Source organism: Tamandua tetradactyla, chromosome 5 (genome assembly GCF_023851605.1).
Source record: "Tamandua tetradactyla isolate mTamTet1 chromosome 5, mTamTet1.pri, whole genome shotgun sequence".
NCBI classification, from domain to species: domain Eukaryota; kingdom Metazoa; phylum Chordata; class Mammalia; order Pilosa; family Myrmecophagidae; genus Tamandua; species Tamandua tetradactyla.
Window position 1 is genome coordinate 115,902,916 of NC_135331.1, and position 24,635 is coordinate 115,927,550.

The 24,635-nt window shown below is 36.6% G+C and overlaps 1 protein-coding gene across 2 annotated transcripts in view; it reads left to right on the forward strand.

Moving 5' to 3' along the window:
• Positions 1-12,532, forward strand: part of BEND6 (BEN domain containing 6) — a 79,749-nt gene extending 67,217 nt beyond the window's left edge. Inside the window, exons 6-9 of one of the 2 annotated variants that reach the window (XM_077159240.1) lie at positions 3,643-3,863; positions 5,049-5,241; positions 6,151-6,286; positions 7,039-7,159. In XM_077159240.1, coding sequence (XP_077015355.1) covers positions 3,643-3,863; positions 5,049-5,241; positions 6,151-6,278 — 542 coding nt within the window. In that variant the 3' untranslated portion in view covers positions 6,279-6,286; positions 7,039-7,159. Of the gene's footprint in view, positions 1-3,642; positions 3,864-5,048; positions 5,242-6,150; positions 6,287-7,038; positions 7,160-11,289 lie in introns of those variants that run through there. The other variant, XM_077159239.1, reaches the window with a different exon arrangement.
• The last annotated feature ends 12,103 nt before the right edge of the window (positions 12,533-24,635 follow it).

Consider the following 24,635-nt stretch of genomic DNA (forward strand, 5'->3'; position numbering starts at 1 on the left):
TTTCTGCCCCATGTTGCCAGGAAGGTCACACCCCTGGGAGTCATGTCTAATGTAGAGAGGGAGAGGGCAGTGAGTTTGCTTGTCGTGTTGGCTGAGAGAGAGAGGCCACATCTAAGCAACAAAAGAGGTTCTCTTGGGGGTAAATCTTAGGCCTAATTTTAAGCAGGCTTAGCCTATCCATTGTGGGGTTAAGTTCATATTAACAAACCCCAAGATTGGGGACTCAGCCTATTGCTTTGGTTGTCCCCACTGCTTGTGAGAATATCACGAATTCTCCACTTGGTGAAGTTGAATTTTCCCCATTTCTCACCATTCCCCAAAGGAGACTTTGCAAATACTTTTTTATTCACTGTTCAAATCCTTCTGGGATTTATTGAGGCATCACTCTAGACAAACCTACAAAATCTTATTCCCTACTCAAGGTACTTATGGTGTTCTATTAAGCTGTCCACATAAGTTATATTAGGAAATGCACTAGTCAAAATATAAATTTTGTACCAAATAAACATTTTTTGCTTTAGTCTCACACATAAGTTTAAGTTTTAAAATATTAATTACCATCTATTTTCAATACCCTGCAGTGTTTACATTCCTTTGTTCTTCCTCATGCACAAACATTTTTAAATTTGTACATTTAGTCACTATCATTTTACACTCTAGGCATTCCTAGATTATACCATCTCAGTCTTTATTGTCTATCTTTCTGTCTGATTTCATTTGTGTCCCCAGGCCTCCTCCATAATTCTCACATTCAGCTTCATTCAGTGTGCTAACATTATTGTGCTATAATTAGGTAGTATTGTACTGTCCATTTCTGAGTTTTTACAATCAGTCCTGTTGCACAATCTGCATCCCTTCAGCTCCAGTTACCCAATATCTACCCTATTTCTATCTCCTGATGGTCTCTGTTACCCACTGAAATTCTCCAAGTTCATTCACTAATGTCAGTTCATATCAGTGAGACCATACAGTATTTGTCCTTTTGTTTCTGGCTAATATCACTCAGCATAATGTCCTTAAGGTCCGTCCATGTTGTTACATACTTCATAACTTTATTCTGTCTTACAGCTGCATAATATTCCATCGTATGTATATACCACAGCTTCTTTAGCCACTTTTATGTTGATGGACATTTGGGCTGTTTCCATCTCTTGGCAATTGTAAATAATGCTGCTATAAACATTGGTGTGCAAATGTCCATTTGTGTCCTTGCCCTCATGTCCTCTGAGTAGATACCTAGCAATGGTATTGCCAGGTCATCTGGCAGTTCTATACTTAGCTACCTGAGGAACCGCCAAACTGCCTTCCACAGCAGTTGTACAATTTGACATTCCCACCAACAGTGGATAAGTGTGCCTCTTTCTCCGCATCCTCTCCAGCACTTGTCATTTTCTGTTTTATTGATAATGGCCATTCTGGAGGGTGTGAGATGATATCTCATTGTGGTTTTGATTCGCATTTCCCTAATAGCCAGGGAAATTGAGTATCTTTTCATGTGCTTTTTGGCCATTTGTGTTTCCTCTTCTGAGAAGTGTCTGTTCATGTCTTTTGTCTATCTTGTAATTGGGTTGTCTGTCTTTTTGTTGTTGAGTGTATCTATATATACATATATATATGAATCTCTTTACATATTCTGGATACTAGACCTTTATCTGATATATCGTTTCCAATTATTGTCTCCCATTGTGTAGGCTGTCTTTTTACTTTCTTAACGAAATTCGTTGATGCACAAATGTGTTTAATTTTGAGGAGTTCCCATCTTTCTTTCTTCAGTGCTCATGCTTTGGCTGTAAGGTCTAGGAAACCACCTCCTATTATAAGATTTATAAGATATTTCCTTACATTTTCTTCTAAAAGTTTTACGTTTAGGTCTTTGGTCCATTTTGAGTTAATTTTTGTATATCATCTTATAGTCTTAATTGGAAAGAAGAGCAGATACAACGCTATTCATACAGAATTGCACTAATTATGTAAAAGAAAATAAATAAAGATAGAGATGCACAAAAAGAAATGACAAGAAAATGTATGCCAATGAAAATGTACAACTTTCATTATTAGATAAAACAGTAAATATTTTTGAAGCCTCACTTGATACCAAATTCTTTTTCTTTGCATTCTAGCTTTGGCTTCTTGTAGTTCCTCAAAAACAGACCTTGTGTTTTCATGCGCCTCTAAAAGTCCCTTCAATCCTGTTAGCTCTTAGACAAATTGCAACCTCCTCAGAGAAGTCTTCCTTGCCTTGACCTAGCACCAACCCTCCCAAAAGTTGGGTCAAGCACCTATGCCTTGGCACTTAGCAATTGTAATTTTTTTCATTTATTTTCATGGTTATGTGAATAATGTCTCCTGCCTTCCAAACTTTCAGATCCAAAAGGCATGGGTCTAGCTTTACTCCCAGCCTAGCACCTAGTATAATGGTTGGCAAATGTCAGAGACTGCATAACATAGTAGTGTAAAGCATGGACTTAGGAACCAGACTGTCTGATTTTGAATTTTGGCTCTTCTTTTCACTAACTGGGTGACCCTGCCCAAGTTACTTAACCTCTCACTGCCTAATTGTCCACATCTGTAAATTGGGGGAAATGATTATACCTGTTTTGGAGATTTGCAATGAGGATTAAATGAATGAACATCAGTAAGGCTCTCAGAATAGTCTGGACACAGAATAGAAGCTCCATAAATATTTAATATTTTTAAATGCTTAATAAGTAGTTGCTGATTTAATAAATGTCTGATATTACTGTTTATGTAGTTTTAAATGTACTAATTTGGCCATGTCGTCAAAATGCCTGATTTTCAGCTCTCAAATCAAATATTATTCTAAAGATCATAGCTCAGTAATATGCTTCGAGAAAATACAAGAGAAGTTCAGAGTCTTTTCACCCCTCTAGCAGGCAGTGCTCTCAGCCATAGAGTAAGGAGTTGAATTACATAGGGTCCATAGTCTCTTCCAACTCCAACAGATGTTATTTGTCCTTAGGAAACAAACTAGATCTAACAGCAGAGAAGACCATCTTACATTCCATTGGAATGTGTAAGTTTCCATTCAAGAAAGAAAAAGAAAAAAAAAGATCATCCAGTTGATTAGCAAAATTCATCTTTGAAATAGGAAATTGTAGGTTTGAACTGTGGCAGTGAATCTTTGTTAATTTAAAGGAATTTGACTACTGGAAAATGTATACAAAGGCTATAGACAATTCATTTCATCTGTGAGAAGTGGATTATTTTATCTTGGCACCTAAACTGACCTAATGTGATCTTCTGGAAGGTGACTGATAATAGAATCCTTAATGTCTCCAGACAAGAGATTACAACACCTAAATAATATTATGAGCAATTAGAAAAATGAATTAACTTTTAAAAGCCTTCCTTTTAGTTTCAAAGTAATGGATATACATTCAGATACAATAACTAAACATTTTAAAATTTATCGTTATGTTTAAATGTCTATTTAATTATATAATAATAAAAAGTAAATATGTTCCAAGTACCCTTGCCACCATGTTTATTTTCCAGAGGTACCAAATGTTAACAATTCGGATGTATTCTTCACACATTTCTATGCATACCATAAAAATTATGTTTATATGCACCTGTTCCTTGAAGTAATTTGTGAGGTGTTACCTTTTCTTGCCCTTTTAGTGTTACCGCAGGCAGTTACCCAGTTTGAAGAACTGGTTGGCATGGCAGAGGCTCTGCTTAAGGGTGGAGGGACCGTGTCCACATCCGCGTCCACCCTCTGGAGAGCAGCAAACAACTCCTCACCAGACTCACTTGCCTCAACATGTAGCAATTCTAATTCTAATTCCAGTTCACCAATTTCCCTGAAAGCTGACGAAGAGCATCATACTGATGAGAAACAGGTTAGTTAGAATACTTGTCCTACTTCTTCCCGAGATGCAATTAATATAAAAATTAAAATAAGGAGAGAAGATGTTCATTGGATAACTACTCATTAAGGGTTATAAAATTTTGACATTGAAAGAAAATAAATGTCACCCTCTGTTTGCTGGTTGAACACGAATCTTTTTCTGTTTTCCCAGTCTCTCCTAATCAAGCAATGGAAGGTAAAAAGACAAGAGCTTTCCTAGAACCAGGTGTCAGCCAGGGAAATATGTCTCCAAAAGCAATAATTAAATGCTAACTAATAATCTAACATTCAGAATATTTAAATCTTTGTGTATCGTTTCCTATTGCTTCTATAATTACCACAAACTTAGTCATTTAAAAGAGCACAAATTTATTATTTCACTGTTCTGTAAATCAGAAGTCTGGTGTGGATTTCACTGGACTAAAATCAAAGTTTCAGCTGGTGCATTCCCTTCTGGAGACTCTAGGGAAGAATCTGTTTCCTGCTCATTTCATTGTTGCGGAATTCAGTTCCTTGCAGCACTAGGACTGAGTTCCTGAATTTCTTGCTGGCTGTAAACTGAAAGAATTCCAAATTCTAGAGACCACACCATTCCTTGTCTCTTGGTCCCCTTCTAAATCTTCAAAGCCAGCAACTGCAGATCAAGCCCCTCTCACGCTTACAATCCCTCTTCCTATCTGCCTGTTTTGACCTTCTCTACTACCTCCCTCTTCCGCTCATGAGTACATGGGGCCATCTGGATAATCTCCAGGATAATCTCCCCATCTCAACCTTAATCACATCTGTGAAATTATTTTTACAAAATAATCTATTTACTGGTTGCAGGAATTGGGATGTGACCATCATTTGCCTACCACAGTTAGTATTAAGTATAGAGGTTGCAGGTTGCAATGAATCCTTAAAGCACCAAATCTAGATGACATGACAAGAGTTTGTATTACACTCTGGAGCAAATGCCTCCTAAATCTTGGGAATTGTCTCTAAGGTATCATTTAATTCTTAAAACCTGAAATGTAAAATGTATAGTAAAAGTATAATCTGCCATTCTCTAAGACATCTTAGAGAATGTTGATAAAGTTTTCTTATATTTCTTAATTCAATTAGTAATCCATTTCTTCAGATATTACTTTTCAGGTTTTTTTTTTCCAATTTCAGTTATTCTTTTTTTTTGTTTTAGTTCAAGATTGAAAAATGGCAGATTGCCCGTTGTAATAAGAACAAGCCTCAGAAGTTTATTAATGATTTAATGCAAGTACTTTACACAAATGAATACATGGCCACACATAGTCTGACAGGAGCAAAATCCTCTACTTCAAGGGACAAAGCTGTAAAACCAGCTATGAATCAGAATGAAGTTCAAGAAATTATAGGTAATAATTTGATTATATTATGTTGTTATATGAATTGGAAGTTGTTACCATTCAAGATCAAGTTATTCTTTCATAGTTCTTTATTGTGTCAGATTTATCTTTCCATGAAAGAAAAATCTCATGATAGTCTAAATAATATTCTTACTAAATATGGAAAATTTTAGAGAAAAACTTTACATTTAAAATGATGATTAAAATAAAACTAAATTTTATATCACTGAAATATTGAATGACTGTTATAAATTCATAGTTTTAGAAAAGGGAATTTTCAAAATCTTTTAAAACAAAATGTCAGTAAGTTTATATCTTGTTTTCTCTTTCTTGTCTTGGTTACATCCCTCATCTTTTATTCTAGAAAAATAGAGGTTAATTTGATTATCCTATTGCGTTTTTAAAAAATTTATTATCAAATTAATTTGTTTGCAAATATCCAACAAATTTAGGGTTTTTGTGAAGCCATCTCTGTATTTCAGTAATATGTCATTTCTATTTGGAAAAGGATCAGTCTGATCTAGTTGTTCAGCAGATGTTGGAAATGGGTAAAAATAAGTTGCTAACATTTAAGGTAAGGGACCTAGGGATTTAGGTTCAGAAGGTACGGTTAAAGTTGAGTAGTATCACAGGAAGATAAAAATATATGTTATCGGGTTCGATTCCTGAAGCCTGCCCAAGTCAAAAAAAAAAGTATGCTCTCTGTTTATAACATAGAACCTTCTGATATCTCTTACTTTGCTTTGAAAAATCTGACTATATATTAATCTACTTAAATATCGCATTGGTGTTTAGACTGCTTCTGAAAAATTGAGACAAAATTTTAATGTGGAATGCTTGATGTTTCCCCCCAGTTTAAACCTTAAAATGAAAAAGCCTCAAGTGTGTTTTTTGTGAAATTATTGTTGTTTTTTACAGGAGTCACAAAGCAATTATTTCCGAATACAGATGACGTTTCAATTAGGAGAATGATAGGGCAAAAGCTAAATAACTGTACCAAGAAGCCAAATTTAAGCAAAAATCTTAACTCTCGGGATATTAAGTAGATCTTTTGGTAAGTCTTTAAAATCTTCACAATCCTCTCAATGTGGCAGGAATATGTTGTAATACTTTTATCTGTAGAATAGCATTTTCCAAACACTCTCCTAGAAAATACTAGTGATCTGTGAAATGCTAATACCTAGTTCTGGGATTCAGGGGAAAGGGAAGGGAATTTAAATGTGGGAAATGCTGAGTTATATTACACAGATTTTCCTTTCCATGAGCTGCTCAGAATTTTATACCCTTTCATTTGCCCATGTGCATCAGAAATTTCTAAGAAGGGGGTTGTATTAGTTAGGGTTCTCTAGAGAAACAGAATCAACAGGGAACACTTGCAAATATAAAATTTGTAAAAGTGTCTCACGTGACCGCGGGAATGCAGATCCAAAATCCGCAGGGCAGGTTGTGAAGCCAATGACTCCAATGGAGGGTCTGGGCGAACTCCACAGGAGAGGCTGGCCAGCTGAAGGAGGAATAGAACCTGTCTCTTCTGAATCCTCCTTAAAAGGCTTCCCATGATTAGATTAAGCATCACTCATTGCCCTTTGGCTGATTACAAATGGAATCAGCTGTGGATGCAGCTGACGTGATCATGATCTAATTCTATGAAATGTCCTCATAGCAACAGACAGGCCAGCACTTGCCCAACCAGACAAACAGGTACCACCACTTGGCCAAGTTGACACATGAACCTGACCAAGACAGGGGTTAATATGTAGCGTTTTCCAAAACTGTTTTACTGAGGAATGTTTTTTTTCTTCACAGAATGCCTGTTAACTTGGTGGTGGGGATAGAAAGGAGCCAAAGGAGGAACACAAGACCATTTAGGAAGTGTTTCTCTAGCGCAAGGGAGATACAGACCCTGGGGAACTCTCTGAGGCCCATCAATGAGACGGGCCTTACAACTCTAAAGAGTGGTTTATACAAAATATTGGCTGGAGGTATTGAGGAGTCTCATCCACTATTCTCCATGCTGCTTCTCACTGTCTTTAAATCTCTTCATCAGTTGTTTCAGTTTGTATTTGTTTAATGAAAAATTTTACCAAGCTGTTTGCGTTGTATTAAGAAAAATAATGTTTTTGGTGAGAGAGTTCTGAAGGCAGTACATTTTATAGTTCTGGCCTTGCCCCAAAGAAAACTCTGAAATGGAATTTTGTGTTTTCATTAACAACTTAATGTCCTTACCATCTCACTTGTGCTCACCCTTCCCTCCCTCCATTAATTTGCTGGAGAAATATGTGGGGAAAAAATGTATGATTGCATTATTTAATATTTTAAATGATTATTAGAGATATATGGGTAACACAAAGGGCATGGTCCTCTACAGTTATCCTTTTTTGTTTTACCCACTTTGTTTACTGCTATTTTTTACTTCCACTTTGCCTGTTCTCTGCCTAACCTCACCCCATTGAGAGCTTTTTACTTATCTTGATTTTGGGGGGCTGTGTTTTAAATGGGATGTGCCTCACCTCACCTCAATCTCCTCAAGGGTCCCTTATGTAGTTTGTTATACAACCAAAGCTAGCTCTGCTGAGGATCAACAATAATCTTTCTTCCTTAAACAAACAACTACTACTTATAACAACTAACTGCAGGATTCTTATCCTTGGTTCACACATTCACACACAGACTGGTAGACTAACTTGAAGATTTGTTGGAGATAAGGATATTTGTAAGCTTTTTCTCTTCAAATTGGTTATAAATTTCAGTAGATGTGTGCATCTCACAAATTTCCGATTACAAGATAAATGCTTAAATGCACCCTTAGAACTTTTCTCATTTTAACATGAGACTGTCCAGTTATCCAGGTGCACAATGGCCATCTTCCCTTTCTAAACGCGATACAAGCAGACTTCTAAGTCATAGGGCTATCTGTCTTTTAGAGTTATTGTATTTCAGAGCTCTGCAAGGCATTTTAATGTCTAACCTCTCTTTTTAATCTTCAGACTGCAAAGGTTAGACATAAAATTCATCTCTGAATTATGGGGGCGGGCCGCGGTGGCTCAGCGGGCAAAGTGCTTGCCTGCTATGCCGGAGGACCTCGGTTCGATTCCCGGCCCCAGCCCATGTAACAAAAACGGAGAAACAAAATACAATAAAACAAGAAAATGTTTAAAAAAGATGTTTCCCTTTCTTCCTCCCTTCCTTCTTTCTATCCTTCCTTCCTTCTCTCTGTCTTTCCTTTAAAAAAAAAAAAAAAAAAAAAAATTCATCTCTGAATTATCAAACTGCCAAAATTTTGAAAAAGTTAAAGTAAAAAGGATTTTATTTCATTTTGGTTTGTACCTGCCAATAATAGTGTTATTAAATCATCTGACTATGGCGTGAATTAAAATTGTAGCAAAGGACAAACCTCTGCTACCAACACAGTTTAGTGCTTCTGAGCCTGAGCCTTGTCCTGTAGTGCCAAATTGTTGGACTAAAATAATGCTTATGTTTTGAATCTGAAATAGAGATTAATTCAAAATTTTAAAAATTGGTAGTTGTCTTTCATTTGAAATATGATTAAATTCAAATAGTTTCAAAAAGGACAGAAAGTAAGTAGGGAAGGAAATGGGCACATTATGCCTAATCTAACTATACTTCATAAATTAGTCAGAAATAGCACCATCTAGTGGAATGATTATTTTTCTCTTTTTCTGGTCCTTTAACCCACAGGAACGTAAAGGTTACTATGCTTTTCAGGCAAATCATACCCCCTTCCTCTCCCATCCCTAAAAGTATTCTTTGGAAAATTTACTTTTTTTAGTATTGCTATTAGCAAAAGCACACAGATTTCTACGAATTCCTATGTGTCAAAAATGCCTAGCAACCCCCACCCCCATGCCCTGTGGTAGAGTGGGCTCTCCATCCTGAGTTCAGGTTAGTCAACCTCAGCCTGGATTTGAAAGGACAACCTATTCCCAGCTAAATTCCATCCTTCCTGTGTTCTCATCTATTCTCTCTCACTCCTGTGACTGCCCTCATGTTACCTACAGCTGTTTCTTGCCAAAGCTTGATGTTACTCTTTCTGTCTTTCTCTCCATTTTTGCTTCTCTCTTACATGAACTGAAGCAAATCTCATTTGCAAAAATCACAGAATGTTAGAGTATCATCTCTGTTAGGGTATAAGATACCACTAAGTGATCAAACAGACTTCCCCAAAATTTCCAAAAGTTGCCTAGTGTATATTAATCTCTAATATAATACTAATATGCATATATTATAACAAAGGTGATCTAACACATGGGTGCTCAAATGGGATGGGAGTGATTTTTGCCCTACCCCACACCCCAAGGGGATATTTGGCAATACTTGGAGATATTTTCGGTTGTCACAGTTAGATGGTGCTATTGGCATCTAGTGGATAGAGGGCAGGGATGCTGCTACAATGCATAGGATAGCCCTACAGTAAAGAATTACCCTGCCCCAAATGTCAGTGTTATCAAGATTAAGAAACTCTGATCTAATGATTTCCTTATTTTGGAGACAATGAAATTGAAGCTTAAAGAGGTTAAATGAATTACCAAGAACATACAGTTAGTAACTGATAAAGAGCCAACACTAACATATAGTGCTTTGAATTTTTTACCTAATGTTTTAGGTGAAAATGTCTGGTTTTAAAGCCTGCTTTACCTCTTAACTGTGTGCCCTTTGGCAAGTTAGTATACCTCTCTAACCTGCAATTTAAATAAGGATAATAATAATAATAATTCCTACCTCAGGGATGCAGCCAGGATCTCTGGAACCTGAAATTTGTAGTATTTGTGGGACCCTTTTTAAGGAAAGAAATGCAAAATTATGAGTGAACAATCAGCTACAACTCTGTATTTAAAAGATGAAATAAATCAAGGAAAATTGCATAATATTTAAAAGCTACTAAATTCCTCAAATTTCACAAAATGTGGCAAAAAAGACAATATTTGTATTAACTAACAGCTCAATACTTTTTTCCTAGTTCTTTTTTTTTTTTGGTTGCATATATTTAGATTGCTTCTTCAATTGACAATAATTTTGTAAAGTCCATATCTATAGAAGGAATACAAAGATAATTTAGATGATCCTCTAGCATAGTTGATGGAAATTTGCTTTTTTTTTTGCAGTTTACAAGTTTTCTTTCAAATTGTCAACTCCTTATTGGTTACACCATGTAATTTTAGGACTGTTGTCAAATTTGGATAAACCCCTATTGAGTTTCTTTTATATCTGAGCTATACAATTTCAGGACATTTCAAGTGTTTTATGGAGTAATTGCTCTTAAATATTCTTTGAATGATTAAATTCAACGTATTCCTAGAAGACATTCCAACCGGGATGACCAGCAATTATGTAACTCTACAATGAAGAAATCGCAAAGCACAAAACTAGCACGTTTTACAAGATCGCAGAAATGCCCACTAATGCTCCATGGTTGTAACAGGAGGGGGGAATATAACTGAGGGAGGGTTGAAGTTGGAAAGAGACAGTGGTATGAATTGATTATGGTTGAGTATCTTATTTTTGCTAATTTTACAAAAATATATAAACATGCAAAGATATCACTAGGGCCTCTTTTAGAAGATACACCAAAAGTAAGCTGCATGTTAGCTTCACATTAATCTTGTATTTGACCTAGCTAATTTGGTTTTTCTGAGTTTTGAGTGAGGTAAAACAGGCTTGGGAAATTGCAAGGCATTTAAACAATCAAGAAATGTTCACTGAAGAATGACAGAAAGAATTATTGATAATTTTTTCAGAGGGTTGATGGGCATATGGGGGTGTTCATTTTACTTTGTGTGTTTGAAAATTTCCCTAACAACATGTTTTAAGAGTCACTTGAGATAAAAACAAATGTTACATACTTTGTTTTCTATGCTAGAATTCCTCTGACTAGATTGCAAAATAGTTCCTGTCACCTTATTATTAAAAGTTCTTCTTAACAATTTCTATTTTTATGTACAAAATTTGTAGTAAATATAAAATAACATACACAACTATTAATAGACTACAAAATATGTAATATATATTTATTCTATTTTCTGAAAATTGCTTTTTTAGGTACTATAGATACCTGAAACAAAATACCTTCAGTTCTAAATCTATATTTGGATTTTATTGGAGAATCTGCAGTTTCATTGGCAGTGAACACAGAGAGACACAAGCAGTGACAGTCTGTGAGACATCTATATTGCTGGGCTTTTTGGATGGAGGAGCAAGCTTGCTGAAGAAAATGCATGTAGATTCTACCCTACACATCAGTGATGCATCGAATCGGAGAATTTCCAGCAGTCATATGAGCATGCGGTGTGGTTTCTTTGGAAATATGCATTTCCCCATCCCCAACTACTAGGTACAGCCAACATATCAGGATAATCAGAGCTCTTATCATAACTACAAAAACTTCAATCCTTAAGATTAGTCATTGTCCTAACCAGTCATTGTACGTTAATTATTACCATCGATTCCCCATTATAGTTTTTTATCTTAAGCGTATTTGGAAAAGTAGAAATAATCAATGTCCACGAACATGAGAGCAGCAAGGTCGGCCTGAAATCTGATAATCAAGTGTAGCCAATAACAGTGTTTTTAGCAATAAAATAATAGGATTATTTGGTTATCTAAAATGTGAAAAAAAAAGAATATGAGAAAAATAGAAGCAAGACCTTTTTATTTTAATATTAAACGACTCCACCTTTCTCCTGAAAAGCAAACAAATTCAAGATTTGTGGTACAAACAATGCATCCACTTTCAGAATAATCTTTTTTTCTTTTGCTTACCCAACATGCTTCTAATTTTTTATTGTCCCAAATATGTTAAATATAGATGTGAAATATAAAATATCAATATCATCTGTGTTTTCTATAAGATGTAGCATCATATATATTGGTTCAATTATACTGCTACCATACTTAGTTTTAACTGGTTTATTTTCATCATATCAGAAGTAAAAGGAATTGAAATCAGAACCATCTGGGTTTGATAATTGCCCAAAAAGAAAAATATCATTTTGTAAATCAGCAAATGATAGAACATTCTTTATCCAGAGCCTTTTTCACTTATCAGGTTACCCCTCTACATGTGACACTCTACAATGCCAAGCCATAGTTCTTTAATGTACAAAGTTGTGTCTAACCCTGGAAAACAGGAAGTATATAATAATTACAAAGTTCAGTATTACAGACCCAGGGAACATTCCATATATGTTGCTAATGATAAGAATGTAGTTTTACAAAGTAAATATTCTTAAGGAAATAACTTAAATAACATTTGCTACTTTTATTAAATATAAATAAACCCCATTCAAACCATAAAATGCGCTTGCTTGATTTTTTATTAATGTAAAAAAATTCAGGGAAAAACTTTACCATTATAATTTGGCTATTTGGCACTGGCTTGTTAGTCTTGTTAACTATGTACTATGTAGGATTTATAGACAATGTCCAGACATGGTAAATAGACTTAATATTTTTACTGCAAAAAGATAGTCTGATTAAGAAGTGTGTTTGCATTCAAAACAAAACTATTGCTGGAGGATTGTAGGGAGATGGCAGAGTAGCAAACTCTGGCAATTAGTCTCACCAAAACAACTATTGAATTGCCTGGCACTGTCTAAATCAACTATTATGACACCTTGGAAACTAGTAGACCACAGAGAAGAGCTGGAGGAAGAGGCTGGTAAACTGTGGAAAACATCAGTAAACTTCACCTTCTAAGCAGTGGCTACTATCCCCCAACCCACAAGCACATAGTAGGCAGCAGTGGGGAATGCAGCCCAGGCTCCTGGTGCAGTCCGATGGTGCCAAGGTGGCTGTAAGGACCTAGGACTTTAAAATCTGGGGGTGGAGCCTGATCATTTTGAATCAACTACTTTATATCACAGGGAAACCCACTCTGAGTATGGCCTTTGTTCCAACCCCCATAAGGCAAAAGGGGCAGAGGAGTCTTAAAGCAGCTGTAGCTTTTTTCTCTCTCTTTTTAATTTCCATTCTCCATATGGGAACAAAGTAATTTGCAAAAGTTACAAATTGATGTCTCCAGACCTCAACAATAGCAGAACAACCCCCAAACCACCTAGCAATCCCAGAGTAATAAAGTAACTAGATTTCCAGAAAACAGAATACCCAGTTCTCAACAAAAAATTACAAACACACAAAGAAAGAGAAAAATATGTCCCATTCACAGGAAAAAATTTTTTTTTGCCAGAAACCATCCTCAAAGAAGCTTATGTATTGGAACTATTAGTAAAAACTTTAAATGATTGGTCTTAAATACGTAAAATGAGCTACAGGAAGTCATATACAAAGAACTAAAGGAAATTAGGAAAACATTGTCTGAACAAAATAAAGAGATAGAAATGATTTTAAAAAAAAACAAATTTTAGAGTTGTAAAGTACAAATTGGAATGAAACCTTATTTAGAGGGATTCAACAGCAGATTTGAACAGGTAGAAGAAAGGATCAGTGAACCTGAAGACAAGATGATTGAAACTTTCTAGTATGAGAAACAAATAGAAAGAAATAATGAAGGGAAATAAACTGACCTTGAGAGACCTGTGGGAGACCACCAAACATACCATCATACACATCACTGAAGACCTAGAAGGACAAAAGAGAGAGAAAGAGGCAGACAAATATTTGTAGAAATAATGGCTTAAAACTTCCCAAATCTAATGAAAGACATGAATGTATACATATGAGATGCTCAATGAACTCCAAGCAGACTCTAACAGATCTACACCGACATATTGGAAAAAATTTGTCAAACTCAAAGACAAAAGAATTTGAAAGCAATAAAGAAACAACTTGTCACAACAAGGGAACCCAATAAGATTAACAATGGATTTATTGTCAGAAACCATGCAGGCCAGAAGACAGGTGGATGGCATATTTGAAGTCCTTAAAGAAAAAAATGTTAACCAGGAATTCTATATCCAGCAAAATTATTCTTCAATAATGAAGGAGAAATTAAGACATAATTTTACATAAACAAAAGCTGAAAGACTTGAATACCAGAAGATCTGCCCTACAAGAAATGCAAAAGGGAATTCTTCAGGCTGAAATAAAAAGACTCTAGCAATCACTTGAAATCATAACAAGAAATAAAGAACATTGTAAAGGTAACTACATAGGTAAATATAAAATCCTGTCTTATTATTCTTTTGGTTTATAACTGCTTTCCCCCTCCATCATATGGCTTAACAAGCAAATATGTAAAATAACATTTAAAATATATGCTAATTGGTAAAGAATATATAAAGATGTAATCTGAGACAATAATATAAAGGAGAAAAGATAGAAATATCTAGGACTACCAAGTTGGTACTAGTCAAACTAGATTGTTATTAGTTTAAAGAGTTAATTGCAAATAGAAAGTTGACCACTAAGAAAGTAATAAAAAAAATTTTTAAAAGGAAAGAAGGGAATCAAGTGGCACACAACAAAAAAGCAAATTAAAAAGACATTAGTAGAGTAATTGAGAACCAAAAAACATACAAGACTTACAGAAAAAACATAGCAGAATACCAGAAGTAAATTCTTCCTTCTCAGTATTACCCTAGAAGTCAATGGATTAAACTCCCCAATTAAAAGGCAGGAATTGGAATATTGGATAAAAAAACATGATCCGTCTGTATGTTGTCTAAAAGACACTTGCTTTATATACAAAGAAACAGAGGATAAAGTACAAAGTCCCCTTAAGGGACTGGGGAAGATGTGGAAATATTAAACTTCCCCATCTTAGAAATTCCTGATATTCTTGCAAGCATTAGGGACTCCCAATTTAATAAATCAAGCCCTTGGAGACTTATTCCAGCAAAGGAGAAGCTAAGCCTACTTATAATTATGCCTAAGAATCACCCCCCAAAGAAGCTCTTTTGTTGCTCAGATGTGGCTTCTCTCTCAGCCAACTCTGCAAATAAATTCACTACCCTCCCGCCCCTACAGGGGAAATTAGGAAATATCTTAAGACAAATGAAAACGAAAGTACAACATACAAAAATTTGTGGGATGAATAAAATTTAAAATTTATGGGATGTTCAGAGGGAAATTTGTAGTTCTAAATGCCTACATTAAAAAAAGAAGAAAGATCACAAATTGTATTAGTTTGCTAAATACTGCCAGAATGCAATATACCAGAAATGGAATGGCTTTTAAAAGGGGAATTTATTAAGTTACAAATTTGCAGTTTGAAGGCCATAAAAATGTCCAAACTAAGGCATGCAGAGAAAGATACCTTGACTCAAGGAGGATCATTATCTGTCACATGGGAACGCACGTGGCTGGCATTAACTGGTCCTTGTTTAGAGTTCCATTGCTTCCAGCTTCTTATACCAGTGGTTTCCTTTCTAAGTATCTATGGGCCTTCACTTAGCTCCTCTAGGACACTACTCTTTGTTCTGGCTTGCTTAGCATCTCATGGGAAAGCACATGACAATGTCTGTTGGGCTCTGCATCTCCAAATGTTCTCTATCAGCACTCCAAGCATCTCCAAATGTCTGCATCTCTGTCACTTCTGAGGTTTATCCAAAATATCTCCCCTTTTAAAGACCACAGTAAATAAATCAAGACCCACCTTAAATGGGTGGAATTACATCTCCATCACATTTAAAGAAGATGTAATAACAATCTGTTCTAGTTTGCTAGCTGCCAGAATATGATATACCAGAACTAGAATGGCTTGTAATGGGGGGAATTTAAAAAATTGCTAGTTTACATTTCTAAGACCAAGGAAAAGTCAAGATTAAAGCAAGTTTTTAAAAAGGTCCAAATTCAGGCACACACAAGAGCTTACCATCACTCAAGAAAGGCCAGTGAAGTTCAGGGTTTCTCTCCCAACTGGAAAGGCACATGATAAACATGGTGATGTTTGCTAGCCTTCACTCCAGGCCTCTTGCTTCATGAATCTCTCCCAGGGGGCGTTCTCCTTTTTCATCAACAAGGTCGCTGGCTGGTGGTCTCTGTAGTTTTCATGTCTCTATTGCTCTTGTTATTCTCAAGCTTTCTCCAAAATGCTTCCTCTTTTAAAGGATTCCAGTGAAGTAATCAAGACCTATTTGGAATGGATGGAGCCACTTTACCCCCCTTTGCAAAAATTAATGCACAATTGGGTAAGTCACATCTCTGTGTAGAAAACCTAATCAAGTTTCCAACCTATAGTACTGAAAAGGGGTTAGAAGAAATAGTTGCTCCCACTAGATTGATTAGGATTAAAACATGGCTTTTCTAGGGTACATAAATCCTTTCAAACTGGCACATAATCTTTCTCAAGCTCTTCTGAAAAACAGAAGAAGATTACTTACCAACTCATTCTAAAAGACCAGCATTACATGACTACCCAGCAAGATAAAGACAACACAAGAAAAGAACATTTCAGACCAGCATCCCTTATAAGTATAGCTGCAGAAATACTGTACAAAATATTGACAAACTAATATAGCCAATAGTGTGTTAAAAGGATTATACATCATAACTAGTTTGGATTTTTTTCAGGAATGCAAGGGTTATTCAACATAAGACAATCAGTGTAATGCAGCACATTAATAGAATGAAGGGGGAAAACACAACTATTTCAATTGAAAAGGCATGTGACAAAATATAATATCTTTTCATGCTAAAAAGTCTCAGAAAACTAGGAATAGAGGGAACTTTCTTAACATATTAGGGTTCTCTTGGGAAATAGAACCAAGAGGAGATATCTGTAAATATGAGTTTTATAAAACTGTCTTACACAACTGTGGGGGTGCATGAGTCCAAATTCCGAAGGGCAGGCCACAAACTGAAATTCCAGTAAAGATCTTTGATGAATCCCCCAGGAGAGGCTGGATAGCTGAGGAAGAAGAGAAATTTCTCCCTTCTCCCTTAAAAGCCTTCAACTGATTGGGTTAAATCCAGCTAATTAGATTCTTTCATTGCAGAAGACAGTACCTTAGTTTGATTGTAGATATAATCTGCAGCCACAGAGACAATCAGCAGCTTGATAATTTAGTAAACAAGCCTCTTGGTTTATTAACCCATAACTCACCACAAAATGTCCTTGTAGTAAAAGTTAGGCCAGTGCTTCTTGACCAGACAACTGGGCACCATGACCTGGTCAAGTTGATACATGAACCTAACCATTACAGTCCACCTCTTGTCAACTTGGCAGCTATACACATCACCCTAAACCATACTTAATCTCTAAATAGCACAGAATAATAGACATATGTTCACCTAATAATACTCAACTGTCCTGCATAAAACTGGAAATGCACTAAATCTCTCCAGAATAGAGTGCAAGTCCTTGAGTAGCAGTCACTCTTAAACTTGATATTCTATAACTTAAATACCACAACGTGAACAATATAACTTCTGTCATATGATAAGGGGATAATACAGAAAAGAAAACAAAGATATTTGCTTTATGTACAAATACAAGCATGCTATAACAAAACAAGGAGGAAATATTCATACCATCACAGTCCTCATTTCTGTAACTGGTCATGTAGTCATAGCTCATATTTATCACTACTTTCTTCCACTACCCATTCCATGTTCCCTTTACCCTCAGCAAGCACTTCAGCCGGTCATGGTTCTTTACATGATGAGGTAGGACCCAAACCTTCATTCCTGAAGTTTCTGAACCATTAGTAGTCCTTCCTAGATTGGGTTTTTGCAATTTTCCATTGACTCTAATCACAGGGCATGGTAGTACTAAGAGACACCCTAGGGGATCGCCTGTATTCCAGGAAAACTCTCCTTTACCTCCATTGTGAAGTTGCAGTCTGATTTCCCTTTGATAGGCAGGATCAATCATCACTGCCAGTACAGTAATCCACTTCCTTGCCTGTTGATTTAGAAGTATGAGAAGCCCAAAGTGATCGGTGGTAGTTTTAACTTCCAGTTCAATGGAACCATTGTTGTGTCTCCTGGTAGGAGCACTCCTTCTTTTGGAACTGAGAATTGTAGACCAGTGAAGCAGGTTGCAGGGACAGGAAGCAAATATTTTTCTAGTAGATCACTAGGGGTGATAGTTAATGGTGCCACTCCCATTTCCACCTTTTGACTCCTGGACTATGAATCCTGGCCATGGGAAAAACAACCCCCCATAGAGTGGATGCTGATTCAGAGCATACATAATCTCCTGGAGAACATTGCCTAATTCCTGCAACATATTGCCACCTAGTTGGTGCTGTCACTGAATCTTCAAAAGGCCATTCCACCAATATATCAACTCAGCTGCCTCTGGATGAAGAGGAACATGGTAAAACAGAGAGTTCCATGACCATGCACCCATTCTTACACTTCATTTGCTGTGAAGTGGATTCCTTGTTCAGAAGCAAAGCTGAGAAGAATACCATGATGGTGGATAAAGCATTCTGTTAAGTCCACAGATAGTAGTTTTTGTGGAAGCATTGCATGCAGGGAAGACAAACGTATCTGGAATATGTGTGTATTCCAGTTATAAGAAATCATAGCCCCTTCTATGATGGAAGTGGTCCAATGTAATCCAATGTAATCACCTCAGGGAATGGTGCTTCTTCTACTTTGCTAGCTGTCAGAATGTGATATACCAGAAACAGAATGGCTTTAAAAGGGGGAATTTATTAAGTTGCAAGTTTACAATTCTAAGGCTGTAAAAATGTTCCAATTAAAGCAAGTCTATAAAAATGTCCAAATTAAGGCATCAACAAGAGGTTGCCTTCACTCAAGAAAGGCCAGTGAAATTCAGGGCTTCTTTTTCAACTGGAAAGTCACATGGTGAACATGGTAATGTCCGCTAGCTTTCTTTCCAGGCTTCTTGTTTCATGAAGCTCCCCCAGGGGCATTTTCCTTCTTCATCTCCAAAGGTTTCTGGCTGACCGGGCTCTCATGGTTCTCATGGCTTTTTCCAAAATGTTTCTTTTTAAAAAAGATTTCAAGAAACTTATCAAAACCCACATGAAATGGGTGGAGCCACATCTCCCCTAATTAAGGGTTAACACCCACAATTGGCCATGTCACATCTCTGTGGAGATAATCTAATTAAGTTCCCAACCTACAGTGCTGAATAGGGATTAGAGGAAGCGGCTGCCTTCACAAAATGGTTCAAGATTAAAACATGGCTTTTCTAGGATACATAATCCTTTCAAACTAGCACAGTGCCATATCAGGGTATGAGTGTGAGTCTCTGCTGCTGACAGACTAAGCATCGAGCAGTGGCTGTAGCCAGGTTCGCATTGGTGAGTGGAAGCCCATGTTGTTGAGCCCATGCATAACCTCCATCCATACCACTATGACCACTTTGTTCATGAGCCCATTGGGCAATGACAGGAGTACTGGAGACAGAGGTTAACTAGTATCCACAGAATGTGCCATTTTATCCACTTCATTATCAAAGCCTTCCTCTACTGAAGTCACCCTCTGGTGAGTGTTCACATGCGACACAAATATTTTCATGTTTTTTGCCCAGTCAGGAAGGTCTGTATAGATACCGCTTCTCCAGAATAAATTTGTCACCAATTTTATTGTTATGCTCCTTCCAAGTCCCTGACCATCCAGGCAAACCTTTAGCAACAGCCTGTGAGTCAGTATATAAATGTACTTCTGGTTGGTTCTTCTTCCAAGCTAAATGAACAACCAAATGCACTACCCACTGGGAAGATTCCCCCTCACCACTATCCTTCAGGGACATCCCAGAAAGGGGCTGCTCTAGCCTTATTGTGTATATACCATTTCCATTTATGATGGAATGCTGCTGTTTGTGCCCAACTTTATTGCTTGGCAGGTTAGATAACATGTAGCTCATAATAGGCAATTCAGGTCTCATGATAACTCGGTGGCCTATGGTTAAGAGTTCAGTCACTACTAAGGCCTAGTAGCAGGTCAAAAGCTATTTTGCAAAAAGAGAGTAGTTATCTGCAGAGGATGCTAAGGCTTTACTACAAAGTTCCCTGGGGAAACAGCACTCACCCCTCTGTCTGGAGAGATTAATCTTGTCTCTCCAGATGAAACTGTAGGACGCTTCTAATTCTTTTCAAGACCCACTCCAATACCACCCTTTTCTTCAAGACCTGTGACTAGACTAAAGTGCCAAGAAACCCTAAAAAGTGAGGTACAAAGTGTGACCCATGAGGAAGTATGCTATACTCCAGCCAACATCATTATACCTCTTAACTCCACAAGACCCTGTTAAAGTGTCAAAAACACTGTCACCCAGAGCCTTCCCTCATATGAGAGTATGATTGGGAGAATCAAATAGTGATATTTTGCATATCTGTATTACTAACACATGCCATGAACTGTCAATGCCATCTTGATTATTGGAAAAAGAGTCATTAGTGCCTTAAAATCTAATCAGAGTAGAGAACCAATTGTAAAAGCCAATTTTTAAGATTCTGTTTCTCAAAAACCACTCTAGGTACCAAGCTGTATTAGTCAAGGTTCCCTTGGGAAGCAGAACCAACAAGAGATATCTGTAAATGTGAGATTTTATAAAAGTTTCTCATGCAACTGTTGGAATGCACAAGTCCAAATTCCATAGGGAAGGCTACAGGCTGGCAACAACCATGAAGGTCTTTGATGAAATCCCCAGGAGAGGCTGACTAGTTCTAGAAGCAAATGTTCTCTCTTCTCTCTTTAAAGTCATCAACTGATTGGATTAAATTCGATTGGGTGGATTTTCTCATTGTAGAGGACATTCTCTTAGTTGACTATAGAAGTAATCAGAGATAGATGCAATCAACTGACTAATAATTTAATAAACCAGATTTCTAGTTTATTCACCAGCCACAAAATGTCCTTGAGTAATGGTTAGGCCAGTGCTTGCTTGACCAGACAACTAGAAAGCAACACCTGGCCAAGGTGACACATGAACTTCATCCTAACAACGATAAAGGGCATTTATGAAAAAAACACACACACATAACTCAATATCACACTCAAAGGTGAAATCCTGAAACCCCCTGTGCTGGTTTGAAAGGATTTATGTACCCTAGGAAAGCCAGGCTTTAATCCTAATCAATCTTGTAGGAGCAGCCATTTCTTTTTAATTTTTATTAATAAAACCAATCAACATACAATATGAACATTCGTTTTTTATCACATAGTTGAATATTCATCATCATGATCATTTCTTAGAAAATTTACATCAATTCAGAAAAAGAAATAAAAAGAATACAGAAAAAAATTCATACATACCATACCCCTTACCCCTTCCTTTCATTGGTCACTAGCATTTCAATCTACTAAATTTATTTTAACATTTGTTCCTGCTATTACTTATTTATTTTTAATCCATATGTTTTACTCATCTTTCCATAAGGTAGATAAAAGAAGCAGCAGACACAAGGTTTACACAATCACACAGTCACATTGCAAAAGCTATATCACTATACAATCATCTTCAAGAAACATGGCTACTGGAACACAGCTCTACATTTTCAGACAGTTCCCTCCAGCCTCTCTGTTACACCTTAATTAAATAGGTGATATCTATTTAATGAGTAAGAATAATGTTCTAGTTTGCTAGCTGCCAGAATGCAATATACCAGAAATGTAATGGCTTTTAAAAGGGGGAATTTAATAAGTTGCTAGTTTACAGTTCTAAGGCTGAGAAAATGTCCGAATTAAAACAAGTCTATAGAAAAGTCCAATCAAAGGCATCCATTCAGGGAAAGATACTTTGGTTCAAGAAGGCCGATGAAGTTCAGGGTTTCTCTCTCAAGTGAGAAGGCACATGGTGACCACAGCATCATCTGCTAGCTTTCTCTCCTAGCTTCCTGTTTCATGAAGAAGCTCCCCAGGAGGCTTTTTCCTTCTTCATCGCCAAAGGTGGCTGGCTCATGGACTCTGCTTCGTGGTGCTGCAGCATTCTCTGCTCTCTCTGAATCTCTTCCATTCTCCAAAATGTTTCCTATTTTATAGGACTCCAGAAACTTATTAAGACCAACCCAAATGGGTGGAGACATGCCTCCAGCTTAAACACTGTTGATTAAATCACATCTCCAGGGAGATGATCTGATTACAGTTTCAAACACACGGTATTGAAAAGGGATTATTCTGCATTTACCAAATGGCATTTTGACTAAAACATGGCTTTTCTAGGACCCATACATCCTTTCAAGCCAGCACAAATAACCTCCAGGATAAGCTCTCAACTCTGTTTGGAATCTCCTAGCCATTGTCACTTTATTTTGTCTCATTTCTCTTTTATCCCTTTCGGTTGAGAAAGTTTTCTCAATCCCCCGGTGCCAAGTCCTGCTCATTCTCGGTTTTCTGTCCGACATTGCTAGAAAGGTTCATATCCTTGGGAGTCATGTCCCACGTAGAGAGGGGCAGGGCAGTGAGTTTGCTTGTTGTTTCAGCTCAGAGAAAGAGACCACATATGAGCAACAAAAGATGTCCTGCTGGGGGTGACTCTTAGGCCTAATTTTAAGTAGGCTTAGCCTATCCTTTGCAGTTTCATATGAACAAACTGCAAGATTGGGAGCTCAGCCTTTTGCTTTGGTTGTCCCCACTGCTTGTGAGAACATCATGAATTCTCCACTTGGGGAAGTTGAATTTTCCCCCTTTCTCACCATTCTCCCAAAAGGACTTTGCAAATACTTTTTTATTCACTGTTCAAATCCTTCTGGGATTTATCAAGGCATCACTCTGGCAAACCTACGAAATCTCATTCCCTACTCAAAGTTCCGTGTACTTATAGTGTCCAATTAAGCTGCCCACATAAGTTATATTAGGAAATGCACTAGTAAAAATATAAATTTTGTACCAAAATAAACATTTTTGCTTTAATCTCACACATAAGTTAAAGTTTTAAAATATTAATTACTATCTATTTTTCAATACCCTGCATTATTGACATTCCTTTGTTCTTCCTCATGCAAAACATTTTTAAATTTGTAAAATTTGTCACTATCATTACACACTCTAGGCATTTCTAGATTATACCATCTCAGTCTTTATCGTGTATCTTTCCTTCTGATTTCATTTGTGCCCCCAGTCCTCCTCCCTCTATCATTCTCACATTCAGCTTCATTCAGTTAGGAATGTTTTATTATAGTTAGGAATATTGTGCTATTCATTTCTGAATTTTTTTTTGTATTATTGTATTACAGTTAGGAAGTATTGTGCTATCCATTTCTAAGTTTTTACAATCAGTCCCATTGCATAATCTGCATCTCTTAATTTCCAATTATCCATATCTACCCTATTTCATCCTCCTGATGACCTCTTTTCTTAACTGAAATTATCCACGTTCATTCATTAATGTTAGTTCATATCAGTGAGACCATACAGTATTTGTCCTTTTGTTTCTGGCTAATCTCACTCAGCATAATGTCCTTAAGGTCCATGCATGTTGTTACAAATTTCATAACTTTATTCTGTCTTACACCTGCATAATAGTCCATTGTAGGTATATACCACAGCTTGTTAAGCCACTCTTCTGTTGATGGACATTTGGGCTGTTTCTATCTCTTCACAATTGTAAATAATGCTGCTATAAACATTGGTTTGCACATGTCCATTTGCATCTTTGCCCTCATGTCCTCTGAGTAGATACTTAACGGTATTGCCGGGTCATATGGGAATTCTATACATAGCTTCCTGAGGAACTGCCAAACTGCCTTCCACAGCGGTTGTACCATTTGACATTCCCACCAACAGTGGATAACTATGCCTCTTTCTCCACATCCTCTCCACCAATTGTTGTTTTCTGTTTTATTGATAATGGCCATTCTGGTGGGTGTGAGATGATATCTCATTGTGGTTTTGATTTGCATTTCCCTAATAAGGGAAGTTGAACATCTTTTCATGTGCATTTTTGCAATTTGTATTTCCTCTTTTGAGTAGTGTCTGTTGAAGTCTTTTGCCCATTTTGTAATTGGGTTGTCTGTCTTTTTGTAGTTGAGTTGAACAATCTCTTTATATGTTCTAGATACTAGACCTTTATCTGATATATCATTTCCAATTATTGTCTCCCAATGTGTAGGCTGTCTTTTTACTTTCTTGATGAAGTTCTTTGATGTACAAAAGTGTTTAATTTTGAGGAGTACCCATTTCTTTCTTTCTTCAGTGCTCGTGCTTTGGGTGTAAGACTGCTTTGGACAGTCTATGAAACTGCCTCTTATTATAAGATTTTTAAGATATTTCTCTACAATTTCTTCTAACAGTTTTATGATCTTAGATCTAATCTTTAGGTCTTTGATCCATTTTGAGTTAATATTAGTACAGGGTATGAGATATGGATCGTCTTTCATTCTTTTGCATGTGGATATCCAGTTCTCTAGGCACCATTTATTGAACAGACTGTTCTGTCCGAGGTGAGTAGGCTTGACTGCCTTATCAAAGATCAATTGTCCATAGATGAGAGGGTCTATATCTGAACACTCAATTCAATTCCATTGGTCAATATATCTATCTTTATGCCAGTACCATACTGTTTTGAC